Source organism: Camponotus floridanus, unplaced genomic scaffold, assembly GCF_003227725.1.
Source record: "Camponotus floridanus strain SB8 unplaced genomic scaffold, Cflo_v7.5 scaffold33, whole genome shotgun sequence".
NCBI classification, from domain to species: domain Eukaryota; kingdom Metazoa; phylum Arthropoda; class Insecta; order Hymenoptera; family Formicidae; genus Camponotus; species Camponotus floridanus.
Genome location: NW_020229470.1, coordinates 1,435,386 through 1,452,053, shown reverse-complemented (window position 1 = coordinate 1,452,053; position 16,668 = coordinate 1,435,386). Strand labels below are relative to the sequence as shown.

The following is a 16,668-nucleotide window of genomic DNA, read 5'->3' as shown; positions in this document are numbered from 1 at the left end:
ATAAAACTGCGCCATTTAATATTTTACTAATAATTTAAAAAGTGACAATAATGAATAACTCAGTTTAATCTATGAAAAATACACAGTTTACTTATACAGATATATAAATATATTTTCCATTAGTAATTACGCTAACATTAGCGCTGATAAATGTTGAAGTTGCGGTAAAACGATTGTGTGAATAAAGACATTCATTTTCACACTGAATGAATCTCTGTTTTCATCATTATAATAAACGTAAAAATTTGAGTAAGTACAAAGCACTTTTGAAAATAAATATTAAAAATTTCGCATTTGTATTTTATAAAGATTGATCCAAGTCTTTATTTTATTGTAATTAAATTTTTGTATATTCTTATATGTATATTAAATATTCATATTAATAATTTTTAGATTATTAATATTTCTTATAATAATAAAATTTTATAAATATGCGTAACTCTTGTGTAAACAAAAATATAAAACAAAATATATAATTAATTTACATAATTGACTTAAGAAATTTTATAATAGCCTCAATGAGAAAAAATGATATATATTTGACAATAAACAAAAATAAACAAAAATAAATTAAAATATTCGATAAGATATTTTTCTAAATATGTTATATATACAAAATAAATACGCATGGCAATAAATAAATGTCTTTCTAAATTTGTCGATTAGCAGAATTTCAAGATTTTTTATGGAATTCTATCTACCTATTTTTATATTTTAATTAATGATTTTTCTTATCGCTATATTTTATTAGCTGCAGGAGCGTGCACATTTTTTAAGGAAGTTAGAAATGTTTTAAAAGTTCCGCAGAACTTTTAAAACATTGACAGACAGCACGTCTATCACAGTCAACTGATATGAATTATGCCAGTGTGGAATTTCACAAATCTGACATGCAATTAATGCTGATCTGACACTTCCACTGAAGGTTTAATTCGCGGAATCAACGGTATTGTTGGCGAGTCCTCAATAACTAACCTTGCAATCTATAAGACATACGTTTCAATATACTTATTATTATATAATCAATTTTCAACAAACTTCAGTAAGAAGTGAAGATCTGTATGTGTGATTTAAGAACTAAATATTATATTTCAATTACTGTATAAAGTCTATGCTGAAATGAAACTAATTCTTATTTCTAGCGTAAAATTTTATTTTTTAAAACTTTCAAGCAAAAATAAATAAATGTAGAAATAATATATTGCATACTTAAAAAAATACGTACAAAAAAAAATATATACAAAAAAATAAATTAAAACAAGCAGAATATTTATATCTGTTTATAGCGCAATCAATCAAAAGTGTTGCAGCACTCTCAAAATATACAGAAAATGCAAAAATGAATGTTTTTTATCTATGTTTTCCTCTGTTTTTTTCATATTCATAAAATTATTAATTCATAAAGTAGCAATAAAATATAATTTGATAATATATGCTTTTGTCATTAAAATAATTTCCCTCTTTTTATAAATGATGTAATAGTTTTCATCGGTACTATATATATTATATGTGTATCTCTAAATATAATTCATATATTTTTCCTGCGTAATTCACCTTTATTTGCTGTGGCTTCCGTTTATTACGGAATTAAAATTGAACGTTGAAGCAGCTAATCATTAGCGATCGACGATTGTTAGCACTGACACAAATTTTCTTATGACGACATATTAATCATTAAAAGGGGAATGTTTATGATGCAAGAATGCAATAGCGCTTTAACTCAGCTATATGCATCCTCTTATAGTGTTATGAAATATCATATCTTTTCTTCTTTGATAATCATACAACGCCATTGTATTACATCGCGATAATGCTTGCGATGAAATAAGACACTGCTAATTTCTCTCCCACGAATAATGTCTTGTTGTGCTACAGTGTGAAAAGAACATTCGTTTTACTTACATGTGCTATACTCTCGCAGTAACATCTGTCTACTGTTGTAACGCCAGATGTAACCGCAGAGTAATAAAGAGTCTCGGAATTGGCGAATTTTTAGCAACGAATAGCTACAAACTCACGCATTAACAGTTTCAAAATCGTGTTTCGTAGATTAATTTTTACTTGATTCAGGTAATATTAAATAAAAAAAGTTAAATAATGTATTTTTAAATTATTACTTTCTTAATTAAAATTATAGTTAAATTTAAATGTGTGTAAATTTGAAAAAAGTAAAATATTTCTATGGGATTTTTATTGGAAAAATTCTTCGATATTCTTTCCAAATATTACTTCAGTTTTAAAGTGTTGATTGTGAAAAAGAAACGCATATCAATATCAGTCAGCATATTCATACCTACCGAAAGGATCCTTTACACATGGTGTGGGGGAGCTCGTCACGCAAGCAAATTCTATATGGGGTTGGCTGGGTAACAGACAGTATTATATGGGCGTATGTCAATATCCTGGACGTTATCATTCGGAAGCATGCATGGCAGGTGTAGGAAATGACGTCATGTACCTTGTATAATCCCCACTGGAAATGTGACTTTACTGACCCTTTATTCAAACCAGCGTAACATAGAGAAAACTTCCTTTATGTATACACATGTTTCTCTTTTTACGTAGTGAAGGTTTACTATGTGTTCTACCTTTGTACGAATAGCTTGTGTTGAAAGTAAAAATGTAGTTGACACGGTAGTTAAATAATAAAATTATCCTATTTAAAGTATTGATCCATGTTTTCAATATGAAGGACTTCGCGATACGAAGGTGAATGCAGTTGTTATAAGTAGATAGTTTTCAAAGAAAATTTCAGTCACGCGATCTTCATATATGCATTCAAATATTTTCCACTTTTAAATACATAAAAAATTGGGCGAATCAGTGTATGTAATCAATTACGATTGATAGTATTAAGCAACAAAATATCTTTGTGTAACTATCGTAATAACGTGATGCATTAACGTGATTATTAAAAAAAAGAAACATATAAACTGTTTGAAATCAAGTGATTATTACAGATAAAAATTATGTTACTCAATACAATTTTTATCAATATTCATCAGAATAAGAAGAAATTTGTTTCCTGTGTAGAAACAACGGTCTTTATTCGTTGAAAATCAGATAACGCACGTACATCATGCACATTTGAATACACGAGTATCCGCACGAGTATCGAGAAGCTTCGCACTAGCCTGTTATTTAGCAGTCTTAAAAGTCAAGAGCGTGGCCGATACACTCTGTTGGCAAGAAGAGCACCGTTCGGCGTGCTCACTCAGTGTTCTTTAAGTGTCAAACTATCTTAAAGGAGATTCCTTACACATAAACACGGGTCAGTGCAAACATTTCTTCCGCGTTAAATGATATATGCCTTCATTATCAAATATGTTTATAAATCTTTTAAACAATTTAGAATTAAGTTTTTTTTACTAAGAAAATAAAATATACATTTGTTGTATAATTTTCAAATTTTCGATATTCCAAATTATAAAATTATCCAAATTTTTAAAGAATGCAATAAATAAATTTAATATTTACATTAAAATTTAATTAAAATTCAATCCATTAGCAAAATTAATTAATATATATAATTTTTTCATTCATATATATTTTGCCAATGCTTGGTTCGTTTAATATATGTTTTATTGATTATTCTGTAAACTCGATTAAACTTTGCAACAATTTTTACCGACAATTAGTTTGTTTTTAATTGTAACATTTTTCTTTCCGAGAATGCAATATTATATCATCACCTCATTAATTATATAAGATCCTAAAAAGACCGAGCCATTAAGTATACCTTACATAATAGATAGGGGAGATTTCTAGTTGAGAGAATCATTTTTTTAATTATATTACGGTCATACATCGCAGTTTAAGAGTTGTGGGAAAACGTCGTCTCTTCCGGTAAGCTTTCACTCCAATTTAATCTCCGTGATCGTTTGCGACGAGATACTCTTGACATTGCATCAAGACGACGTTTTACCGAGGAGAAAGCAACCAGTCAGCGTGAATATCGGTTTATCAAACTAAATGCAGCAAATAAATAGGCTATGTATGTGCAAATAAAGTATGTCGAAGTCTCTGCGAAACGCATATTAAAGATGTGCAATAAATATCCAAGAGAAACATGCAATATAATATATAATATATATACAATATAATTCTTGCAAATTGTATTTCAATTGTGCATATCAATAATAAATATCACACTTTTATTCTACTTGCCTATTTTTTAAAAACAGTTTAATATAATTCTTATTTGACTATTCAAAATATACCTTTTATTTTTAAGTATAATTTTTTACTTATTTTATTGTTTATTCTTGATATTATTTTTTAATAATATGATATAATAAATAAGATTTAATAATATGATATAATAAAGATTTTAATAATATGATATAATAAGATTTTAATAATATGATATAATATGATATAATAAAGATTTTAATAATATGATATAATAAGATTTTAATAATATGATATTCTTGATATAATTTTTTAATAATTGTATATTTATATGTATTGATTTCAGAACATTAAGAATTGATCTAATCATAGAATATTCTGTGCGAGGAAGATCATGTCGATTACAAAGATCGCTCGATCAAGATGACGTCGAATAAGCAAACGGCATCTTCCTGGCTATTACGATCGTGTAAAAGAAGCCGGTTTAAAATAGAATTGTTATATTTTATATTTGCATATTTGTTACCGCATTGCTTGGCCAGAAATAATCCTCCTAGATTCCTCATAGATGGACAAACAGAAATCGTTCTCAGATTGAAGGAAGGGCCTGAAACGCCAATTGGTAAAGTTTTTTTTCTGAATGTTTTTAAAGTTATAAAATTTCTTATTAATTTTCATTATTTTGAAAAGATTATAACCATTAAAATATTTTCATTATCGTTTGTAATTATTTAACAATAATACATTTACTCCTCTTTAAGAATGTCACATTTTTTATTTATATTAGATATAAATATTAGATATAAATAGTATATTTTTAAATAAAAAAATTGTTGCAGGCAGTTTAATTTACAGACTGAAAGGCATCGACACAGACGGTGATATTCTAACTTTTAGCGTTCGAGATCAGCCTGGTAGTGATGTGATTCGAGTCGAAAATTTTGGTCTAACTGAAGCTAATATTTATTTAAATAAAGTATTGGATAGAGAGGTAATTTTCAAAAAATCTGTATTAATATATTAATTTAATATATTATTACTATTATTAATATATATTATTAATTTAATATATTTCTAACATTTATAAAGAATTATATGTGTTTGCTAAGATTGTGAGTTAAACATATGTCACGCATTTTGACAAAATATTTTTATTAAAAAAGAAGTTATTTACTTATTTAGTTATTTATTTATTTAGTTATCACGTTACATTATCACATTAAAAATTGCAAAACCAAAATTAAATCCTTAGAACAAATTACCCATTTTAAAAACAAAATCTATGCTTTTTCAAATGAGATGTCAATCAATTAATCAATTACCCACGATTAAGGAAATAGAAATAATGTAGAAAGAGACATACCTCGATAATTCTTGCGTTGACCATATCATTGATCACCAACTATTTTTGTTTCGCACGGATGGTTAATGCATCTTAATTTTTTTTGTGAAAATCAGTAATACTGCCAGTCCGACAACATCATAATCATTAAAGAGAAATTTAAGTATCAACGACAGAGACAAACGTAATTTATGATCAATCATCTTCACAAGGATTCACTTTACAAAGCTGTCATTTGTGGCCATCATCGACGCACGCGTGAAATAACGCGAATCTGAAATTAACTTTCTATCGCTCACAGTACCTAGTTATAGTAATCGAGCTATAATTTCATCATTATACGTATAATTTTTAAAATCTACATCGATCGTGCTTGATTTAAATTTTATACATATACTTTAATTTTCATTTTCCTGAATATTGCAAAGCTCTTACGATAAATATTTCCGATAATATGCATTTAATTTTACATTTCATGCAAATTTGTGTTCTATAGGCAAAAGACGAGTATGCCCTCGTGTTAACGCTGACAGATGGAAGATTGGGAGAAGGAAATTTTATCACGCAAAGTCTACTACTTCTGGTTGAGGATATAAACGATAATATACCAGTTTTTCGCCCGCATCCAACCTCATTAACACTTCGGGAGGATGCACGTCCAAGTGTTTTAACAACAGTGGAAGCTACTGATGCCGATTTAGGTGCTCATGGTCAAGTAGTATATTATCTTCAAGAATTGGATGGCGATAACAACGTTTTCAGCATATCGACTATTAATGGCAAAGGTGTTATACGCTTGGTGGGTTCTCTGGATTATGAACGAAAGTATCTATATCAACTGCGAATCTTGGCTATTGACCGCGCCATAAATGAAAAGGTAATCTTTTAAAAATATATATTATTTTTATCATAAATATTCTAATATTTATTTTTACACTTAAATATTGTACAAATTATTTATTTTTACGTTTAAGTATTGACAGTAGAAGAATTTGATTTTAAATTTATTTTATTTTTGTGAATATAAATCCAATATGCATATACATTGATTATTCAGTTGATATACGTTTGTTAAACACTTTAAAAGTTATAGGGGTATTATGTAAAATACGATATGTCATTTTTCATACATACACGTGGATATTCTGTAGATAAAACCCGTATATGACCTATAATTACCGGATAGTTCAATGACTTTTTCCGGCAAAGTCAAGCGCAGTGAAGGATGAACAATGCCAGACATGATTATATCTTATCTACATAGGCATCGTTACAGTTATTTATTATAGTCATTTACTTGAAGCAACTTCCTGTAAAAGATACATTTTACTTATATTTAATTATTTCAAGTAAATATTTAATTATTTCAGGTAAATACAGGAACGACCGCGATTTTGATCAAGGTACAGGATGTGGAAGATCAGCCACCGGAATTCATAGCCATGACGCCTGTCGCAAGAATCAGTGAAAACGTTAAGATTGGTACATCTGTTTTACAAGGTCAGCATTATATTCCGTAATTAAGACGAGAAATACGAAAATTATTATACAATATTATAAAATAAAGATTTTGAAACTATTTCCAATTAAAATTTAATTCTAATAAATTTTTGATAAAAAGTTTTAATTGAATGCGGAAACAGACTAAAAATATATGAATGAGAATTTCTTCATATATTCCTTGAAGAGATATTGCTCAATTAAAATAAGATTAATAATAATGTTTAATTATCAATTTTCAGCTAATTAGTTTGAAATCTTATTCAAATATATAAGCATTAAAGCAAAATATATAATATATTTCATACAATTGCAAGATATCTCTGTATCTAAAATTTTGTAATTCTAATGATCAATAAACGTTACAGTTCGTGCGGTGGACGGTGATAAAGGAATAAATAACAAAGTAACGTATAGTATCACAAAGGGACCGAGATATTTGTTTGAGATTGATGCAGCTTCCGGTCTCGTGTTCACCAGAGCACAATTGGACAGAGAAGCCGAAGAAAATAGCGATGGCACTTTTATCTTAGAAATTACAGTAAAAGAAATGTCAAAAATTAATCCGCCGCCTTCGGTTAGTACCGAGGTGACCATTATTCTTACTGATGTAAATGATGAAACGCCAACATTTCGAAGTATGGTATATCATGCTGAAATAAACGAGAACGCGCCACAAAATACGCCCGTCAATTTTATTGGCGATGCTGTACCAGAAGTTTTCGATCATGACTTGGTAAGTTAAGAATTATGAGGTTTGTGTTGTGACGTATTTTTAATTTTTTTTTCCAAAAATAAATAAATAAATATTCACATAAAAAATACTTAGTGTTTTAAAAATATTATGTACTATTTTACAAAATAATTTTTTTATTAAACTTTGAAAATGCTTTTTATTAATACAATGAATTTTTTTGAAGGGTTCTAATGGTACGTTTCGAATATTTATCGAAGGCGATGGTGGAATATTTGATATAACACCTTTTCGTGGGATTAATGAAGCACCGTTTTTGATACGCGTTAAAAATTCGAGTAAACTCGATTTTGAAAAGATATCAGGTAAAGGCGCAATTTTATATATTTTATTTTCTTGATTAACTAAATGCATTATTACATCAAAGTAAATATTGCATATAAAGTTATTAAAATTTCAATGTGCTATGTATCCATTATTTTACAAGCTAATGTGCATTTTTGATCCAAATTATTTCATATTTATAAATCTATTTTATATTTATAAATCTTATATAGAATATAAAATTTATGTACTTTTTATAGTGGTAAACTTCACACTCGTCGCAAAAGAAATCTCGCCGATTTTGCCAAAATACAGCGCAGTACCAGTTACTGTTTTTATCAAGGATCAAAATGACAATTATCCCGAATTTACGGAAAATGTCTATGAGGTCTCAATCCCGGAAAACTGTGCCAAAGGAACTACCGTGGCTTGGGTACAGGCTTTGGATGAAGACAGCGGTAACTTTGGAACAAATGGAATACGATATACATCTTTAGGCGGTAGCATTGCACATGTGTAAGAGTTAATATATTAATATAAGAAATAATATAAATTAAAATATATGTTACATAATTTTTGATATATCTACTATAAGTTAAAAAAATGTAAGAAAATTCTTTTGTTGTTCAGTATAATTATATGAAGATATTTAATAATAATAAGAATATTTAATAATAAGATATTAACAAAAGTGATACAATTGCAATAGTTTAGTTATTTATCTCTATACTTATCTCTTTTCACACATAGATTGGCAATGGATCCTCTCACCGGCGTGATAACGGTCAAATATCCCGGACCTAGTTTTGATCGCGAATTAGTAGCTCGACATTATCTCACAGTCGAAGCACGAGATGATCTTGGAAAAGGGAATCGCAATGCTGCGCAATTGATAGTCAATGTTAAAGATGTTAATGACAATGCGCCTATATTTCTGCAAAATAAATACGAAGCTATATTGTTGGAAAACAAGGATCAGTTTGAATCACCTCTGATTGTCGAAGCATCTGACAACGATTTAAATGGTTAGACAGCATTTATAATAAACGAAAAGCAAATAATATATGTATTTATATATTTAACATGTGTTTAACACTTTATATATTCGTACACAGGTACACGAAACAGTGAGATATCTTACGCATTAGTATCGAGTGAATTCTCTCGAAATTTTACAATCGATCCAAAACTTGGCCTTGTGACACCCATCCGTCCTTTGGATTACGAAGCTTTGCCTACCAATCAAGGATATAAAGAAAATATTATACGTCAATTAAAATTGACGGTCAGAGCCAGAGATGCAGGTACACCGAGTCTAACTTCCGATGTGCCCTTGATTATTTATTTGAAAGACATTAATGATAATGCGCCAGTTTTCGAAAGAAGTTTATACAGAAGAAGTATAGCTGAAGATTTACCGGGTGGCACGAGTGTTATACAAGTATGTAATTACAATATTGTAAGACAAAATTAAAGATGAAAATTTTAGAATTGTACAAGAAATAAAAACATAAAAAAGCTTATTAATAATTAAAATTATCAATTAAATAAATATTAACTAAGAAATTATATTCGCACAGGTAAAAGCTTCGGACAAAGATTTATCGTCGCCTAATAATAAATTAGTTTATCGGATTCAAAGTGGTGCCGAAGACAAATTTGTTATTGGTTCTGAAACAGGCGTAATTAGAGTGGCACCGGGCTCGAATCTAGATCCAGATCTGACGTCACCGAAAACAACGATGTACAAATTGAATGTTATTGCAATTGACAGTGGTACCGAAATTCAACGAACGGCCGAGGTTCTTGTTAACATTACGATTTTAGATGTTAACAATAAACCGCCCGTCTTTATTGATCCTGGAACTGTCACTATCAGAGAAAACACTCAGGTATATTATCAGAGATATTTATCGCACTGTAAAGGCATGATAAATGAATGAACGAATGAATTAATGATTGCAAAGGCATTGATAAATGAATGAATTAATGATGTTAGGTCGGTGCGTACGTTCATCGCATAATGGCGCAAGATCCGGATGTAGCTCCTATTTTACGTTATCGCGTGGATCCTAACTCATCAGAGGCACGTAACGAGGAAGGCACTTTAATCAAGATACAGGAATATGACTATTTAGCAGCGTTGGAATTAAATCCGTTCGATGGCCTGTTACGTATAGTAAAGTTGTTGGATAGAGAAAGGGTAGAAACTATTAGACTGGGACTTGTGGTTGAGGATTTGGCCGCAGTAAGAAGCTTGCAAACTGCATCCGGTTAGTTTCATTAATTTTCAAAGAAACAAGTGTTATAAGAAGAAGCTTTCTTATGTTTAATATAAAAATAAAAATAATAATGTGCTGAAAATGTTTGCAGCTATACTAAATATAATTATCGAGGATGAGAACGACAACAATCCTAAATTCCGAAGGCCTTTTTATAGACGCTCTGTTACTGAGAATAGTAAAAATGGTATTAATATCGCAAATATCGTCGCGGATGACGCTGATAAAAATCGCAGCATTACCTATTCTCTGCAAGGACCGAAAGAGATCATTGATCTCGTGCATTTAGATCCTGAAACCGGAGAGATGGTCGTTGCTAGCAAAATTGATAGAGAAATGTATTCATGGCTAAATTTAACAGTTAGAGCAACGGATTCTGGAATTCCACCTCGGTAAGAAAATTTTATGCAATTAAAAAAATTATGATATAGATTAAATAATGAAACACATGAAGTTGATAAGGTTTATAATTTCCTTATAGATTATAATTTCCTTAATTTATAATATTTTTATGTACAATTTCGAAAATAATCATTTGTAATATCTGAATAATTAATAATATTTCAACGTTATGTATTTCTACGAATGTTAGATTGATTAAATTTTGTAGGTCAAGCTTATCAGAAGTATATGTTCAAGTGCTAGATGAAAACGACAATAATCCATATTTCGTTTCGAACATCAGTAGTGTTAGTGTCATGGAAAATTCAAAAATTGGCACGGAAATTACTGTTATACAAGCCACAGATTCCGATAGCGGAGATTATGGAAAAATTACTTATCTTTTAGACAGAATGTCATCCCAGGTAAAGTACAAATGACATAAAGCTCGCATTTTATATTTACTGTAATTATGTAATATATATTTGTCTCATTAATATTAATAATTTTATTAATTAATTAAACGCAATGTAATGCAATGTAACGTAATATATAATTACATCAGTTTATATGGATAATTTATTGTTATAATCAAATATTATTTTAAATAGGGAACTTTCGCTATTCATCCAGAAACCGGTTCGTTGACAGTGGCTGATGTTCTTGACTGGGAGACTAAACATAGTTATGTTCTGGTTATTGAAGCTTGGGATAATTATCAATTTGGTTACACTGCGGGGGAATCTCGAAACGCGTTCAAACAAATTCAGTATGTTTATGAAACTTCACAACACAATTTTTTAATTTATAATAGATAGATTTGATTATAAATATAATTTTTTAATTTAATTTTTTGTACCACAAATAATTCAAATAACATTATGATGTAAAATATATTACTTTACTTTAGAGTTACAGTCATCGATGTAAATGACAATGCTCCGAAGATGGATGTACCACAAGGTTGCGTCTCAATATCAGAGTTTCATGACGTACGTGATTTAGTTTATGTCATAAAAGCAAAGGATGCTGATGATCCGACAACGCCAAATGGACGCGTCATAATTAGAATTACTTCTGGCAATGAACAAGGTGCGTAATTAAATTTTTATTAATATTTAATCCAATATTTATTAGCATTAGTATTATGCAAATATAGAAAATTGACGAAATTTTTGGGGATAAGCTATATATATTTTTTTAAATATCATATCTCATCGATTCTGAATAATATTGATCAAATACTGTTCAGCAGGTTTATTCATATTGGAACAAACTGACTATTGGACGGCAAAGATAAAAGCTGCGCGACCATTGAGAGGAAAATTTGGAAATTACACATTAAATATCGAAGCACGTGATCTGGGAACACCGTCCAATAAGGATAATGAAATTTTGGAAATCTGCGTCACGGATTACAACGATAATCCTCCTTTATTCGTCAGTCCTCAACACAATACCACTATCCGAGTTCCAGAGGTTCGTTTTTAGTCAATTTACATAATGCTATATTTTTAATTAATTAATGAAATGACTATATTTAATGATTCAATGCAATAAAATCATTTCAACAGAACATAACAGTAGGAAGTTCGATTATTCAAATTGAAGCAAAAGATGCTGATACAGGATTAAATGGTGATGTACATTATCGTTTAAAGCAAGATCTTGCTGGACATTGGAGAACCTTTCACATTGACGAAAAAAGTGGTATAATATTTTTAAAGGCACCACTTGACAGAGAAACTCAAAAATTGTATGAGGTATGAAAAAAATATAAAGAAGTAAGATCTAAAATAAATTTTATTTTTTTAAATTTAATTAATTTTATTCTTTTAATTCAATTAATTAATTTCTATTAAATGTTTTAATAAGACAGAATAAAACCTAAAATTAATATTAAATATATATGTCTCTAATAATAGATACGAGTCGAAGCATACGATTTGGGTACTCCAACGCCTTTAAGCTCAGATCTCGATTTAATTATTTATGTGCGTAATATCAATGATTTTGAGCCACAATTTTTAGTCAACACTTTTCATATAAATTTTACGGAAGAACAACCTCCTGGATCGGAGATGGTGTTACTTCCAGAAACGATTGATAGAGACGAAGTTGATGATTTGGACGATCCACCTACGCAAGTTTGTTATTTCATAGTTTATGGGAATGAAGACGGACTGTTTGTTTTAGACATCTACAAGCACGAACTTGGTGTAAGTTTCTCATTAAATAATTTATTGTCCAAATACAAATTTTATTTATATTTTTTACTTCTTAATAATTTGAAAATATTTAACATAATTTATCCTTTAGACTGCCAAGATGCTGGACAGAGAACAGCAAGAAGAACACTTATTACTTGTTAAAGCAACAGAAGATTGCGAAACTGTTCCAGATAACGAAATAACGTTCGACGAAGCTAATGATACCTTATTAAAAATCGTCATAAAAGTTGATGATATCAATGACAATGCACCGCAATTTATTAATAAAGTTTTCACGGGTGGTGTCACAACTGATGCTGATTTTGGCACACAATTTATGCACGTAAAGGTAATATAATGTTATAAAAAGCAATACCAATTATTTTTCACATCAGTAAATTGCTATTTAATTCATAATTTATATTTATTGCATATTTTAATATCATTAATGGTAATTAGTTTTAAAAGTTTAGGACAATAAGATTAAATTAATTAGTTTAATTTTAAAATAACCAATTTAATCTTACAAGATTTTAAATATCTATCCAATATATTTGACATGCATTCAATGCGTAAACATATATTGCAGGCAATTGATTTGGACGCTGGTGACAATGCTGTACTTAATTATTATCAAATAGGAAAAATTCACATGACATTAACTGAAGGTTTTGAAGATATGCAATTACAACCTTTTCTTGTAAATAAAGATACTGGAGCAATAAGCCTGAATTTCGATCCTCAACGTGGAATGAAGGGTTATTTTGATTTTATGGTATATATTTATTCTACTAATATATTTTTTATATTTTAACAAAATTTAATGCAAGAAATTATCTTGCAATTTTATTTTTGCACGAGAAATAAAACTGTCATCTTTTATATTATTTATATCTCACTGTAAACGAAAATTTTATTATAATATAAATTGTCTCGTATATAATAAAGTAAACAAAAATATTATTTATATATAATATAGATACTCGTTAACGATACCTATGGCTTACAAGATACTGCGAGAGTCTTCATTTATTTATTACGGGAGGATCAACGAGTTCGTTTTGTTCTTCGTCAACATCCGCCAGAAGTTAGAAGTCGAATTGAGACATTTAGAGAGTAAGCACAATATGTTGATTTATTTTATATTATCAAACAAAAAATTTAAAATTTTTATTAATAAATAAACGAAAAAGCATTATTTATATAAAATATTATTTAAATAATTTTTAAAGATATCTAAATTTTTCACATTTACAGAATTCTAGGTAATGTTACTAGCGCTATTATTAATGTTGACGAATTTAAAGTGCATGAAAATCAAGACGGTTCTGTAGATAGAACTAAAACGGATTTATACTTGCACCTCGTGAATCGTCGAGACAATTCGATCCTCGAGGTATCCGAGGTTCTCGAGTTGGTCGACAGAAATATTGAGAAACTTGACAATTTATTCAAGGAGTTCAATGTCCTCGACACGCAGCCGGCAAAGTCTCAACCGATCGTTCAGTATGAACAAGCAGGAACAACTTTCTGGCTTCTCACATTGACCCTGTTCCTAGGAGCTTTATTGATTCTATGTGTCGCTCTATGTTTGTCTCAAAGAGCGTCTTTTCAAAGGCAATTGAAAGCAGCGAACGCATCACCGTTCGGTAATTTGAATTGCAAATAATTATTTCTATCAATATGTCATTCATCTCTGTGAAATTAATATATTACTTTCTAAGTTTCGATATAATTGACTGACTCTTTACAAAAAAAGTTTAATCTGTGATATATGTATTTTGCAAAAAATTCTGGCAATTAAATGTAAAATATACTTTGTATAATTATTTATTGCAATATTATTAAAATATACTTATTTTGATATTTTTTCAAGGTGCGTCGGACTCGGAATTTATGCGAAGTCCTGGTCGTGTTCCGAATACGAATAAACACAGTGTAGAGGGCTCAAATCCCATATGGATGCACGCTTATGAAAACGAGTGGTTCAAAAACGACGAATCATTCAGCCATACATCCGAAAGAGATTCTCTCGACGAGAACGCGCTTAATAACGAAGAGATGATGAATGAAGCTAATACAAACCAAAGAGCTGAAGACAAACCATATTATATAGAGCCAAGAGTTTCAACTATTTCTAGGTATAAAACCATGTTTTCCTTATATTACTGCTTATTCGTAATCGTTAATTAAAATTATTAATTATAATTTTCATGAATTGAAAAGTATAATATGTACATTCATGATGCTTGTGACATTAATGTATTAAGTCTAAATGCAAATTTTATTCTATTTTATTTATACAATATTATATCTATATACAATTTAATTTTATTTTCCTATTACAGTGCTGAAAGTATCGACATCCAAAATGATTTTAGCAGAAATTCATCGATTTACGCAGGACACAATGTAATTGTGAATCCTTTGGGGAAAAAAATCGAAACAACCGAATTGTAGGACATCGATTAATTTGATTAAGATAGAATTTGATTAAGATAGAATATAAATTTATATATAATATAAAATTATTTTGTAAATAATTCATAAATACTCATAAATAATTTATCATTGACTATCGTAATTTTAAATATAATATATTCGTAAGTTATTTATTGTACTTATGTAAGCGAACTTAATATATAAGAAATTATAAATATTTAATACATATTGTGAATAATGTGCAAGAGATGTGTTATTAATGAATGCTGAGTTTTGATAAACAATTTAATCTATAATGTGTTAATGTTGAACTCCAGCGAGACAAGTATCTGCACAACGATCTATTGTACAATAAATTTTTGTACATCTTTGTATTTTTTATAAATAAATAAATAATTTTTTTCAATAAAGTTCTTATTTTTTCTTCTAGTTAAAAATTTTTTTACTTACGAAGAAAGAGATTAGATTAAATTAGAGATTAGATAATACGGACGACAAAGTTAGTCGAGTCCGTATTACATTTGTGGCGTCTAATAGTTCACATACGACAAAAAATGAGCGACTTCCAACAATGATCGAGGTTGTGTTATACATAGCAGGTCACGGGTTGAAAAGTTAGGTAGTCGAGGAAACGGTTACCTATTCCCTTATCGTCTTCCTGAACGTCGGGATTGCGTGCAACCTCATGCTAATCTAAGGTGGCTATATAAACTGACCGGTCAGTGGTCGACTTTACCAGAGTTACAAACCCAGGGGGCATTATAGCGTCTTTCATCCTTTCCATATATATCTGCAATTATGGCGTATATTCGGTAATAACAAATTATCCTTCCTCGATGATAATATTTTTAAAATGCAAATGAAACGTTTCTGAAATCCTTAAGATGCATACGCGAAAAATCTCATAACTATATTTATTTAATCGAAATCTTTCCCGTTTCATAATAAAAATTTTTTAATCAAACAATAAATACAAATTATAAGTACTTATAGTAATTACTTTAAGAACTTAATATTGTTCTATATGTATCTTAAATTTCATTATTATCATTTAAATTGTTGAATTAATGCATGTTAAAGTTCACAACTGTGACCCTCAGAAATTAGGTTTGCGATATTTATCGGTATTCTTTTATCAATAAACACGCAAACTGATGTTAAAAAATTCTTTATATTAGAGAGCCGCAATTATTTAAATGCTATTATCTCACTTATCAAGAACCTAAATCATTTGAGTTACACAAAAATTATTCTTTTATCTTATATTAAAAACAGACTTTTATATACGTATAATTTATAATATAATAATTATATATAATAAATTCATAAACTGTTTTACATAATATTTCACCAAATTATCAA

The 16,668-nt window shown here is 29.0% G+C and overlaps 1 protein-coding gene across 1 annotated transcript; it reads left to right on the top strand.

Moving 5' to 3' along the window:
- The first annotated feature begins 180 nt into the window (after positions 1 to 180).
- LOC105248854 (cadherin-23) lies at positions 181 to 15,349 on the top strand. The gene is made up of 25 exons (XM_011253884.3): positions 181 to 249; positions 4,478 to 4,753; positions 4,971 to 5,122; positions 5,970 to 6,350; positions 6,844 to 6,973; positions 7,342 to 7,709; positions 7,894 to 8,032; positions 8,252 to 8,507; positions 8,742 to 9,016; positions 9,107 to 9,432; positions 9,572 to 9,883; positions 9,991 to 10,264; positions 10,365 to 10,665; positions 10,884 to 11,079; positions 11,266 to 11,423; positions 11,565 to 11,746; positions 11,910 to 12,133; positions 12,229 to 12,417; positions 12,580 to 12,873; positions 12,974 to 13,213; positions 13,454 to 13,639; positions 13,844 to 13,980; positions 14,122 to 14,513; positions 14,741 to 15,005; positions 15,213 to 15,349. Exons 2-25 carry the CDS (start codon positions 4,555 to 4,557, stop codon positions 15,322 to 15,324), a joined length of 5,688 nt encoding a protein of 1,895 aa, XP_011252186.2. The 5' UTR covers positions 181 to 249; positions 4,478 to 4,554; the 3' UTR covers positions 15,325 to 15,349.
- The last annotated feature ends 1,319 nt before the right edge of the window (positions 15,350 to 16,668 follow it).

Bases quoted from the DNA above. Each gene is read 5' to 3' on its own strand.
- LOC105248854 (XM_011253884.3), top strand. From the start codon at position 4,555: ATGACGTCGAATAAGCAAACGGCATCTTCCTGGCTATTACGATCGTGT. The intron at 8,033-8,251 runs GTAAAGGCGCAA...TACTTTTTATAG, and splicing joins CGATTTTGAAAAGATATCAG to TGGTAAACTTCACACTCGTC. The intron at 12,418-12,579 runs GTATGAAAAAAA...CTCTAATAATAG, and splicing joins AAACTCAAAAATTGTATGAG to ATACGAGTCGAAGCATACGA.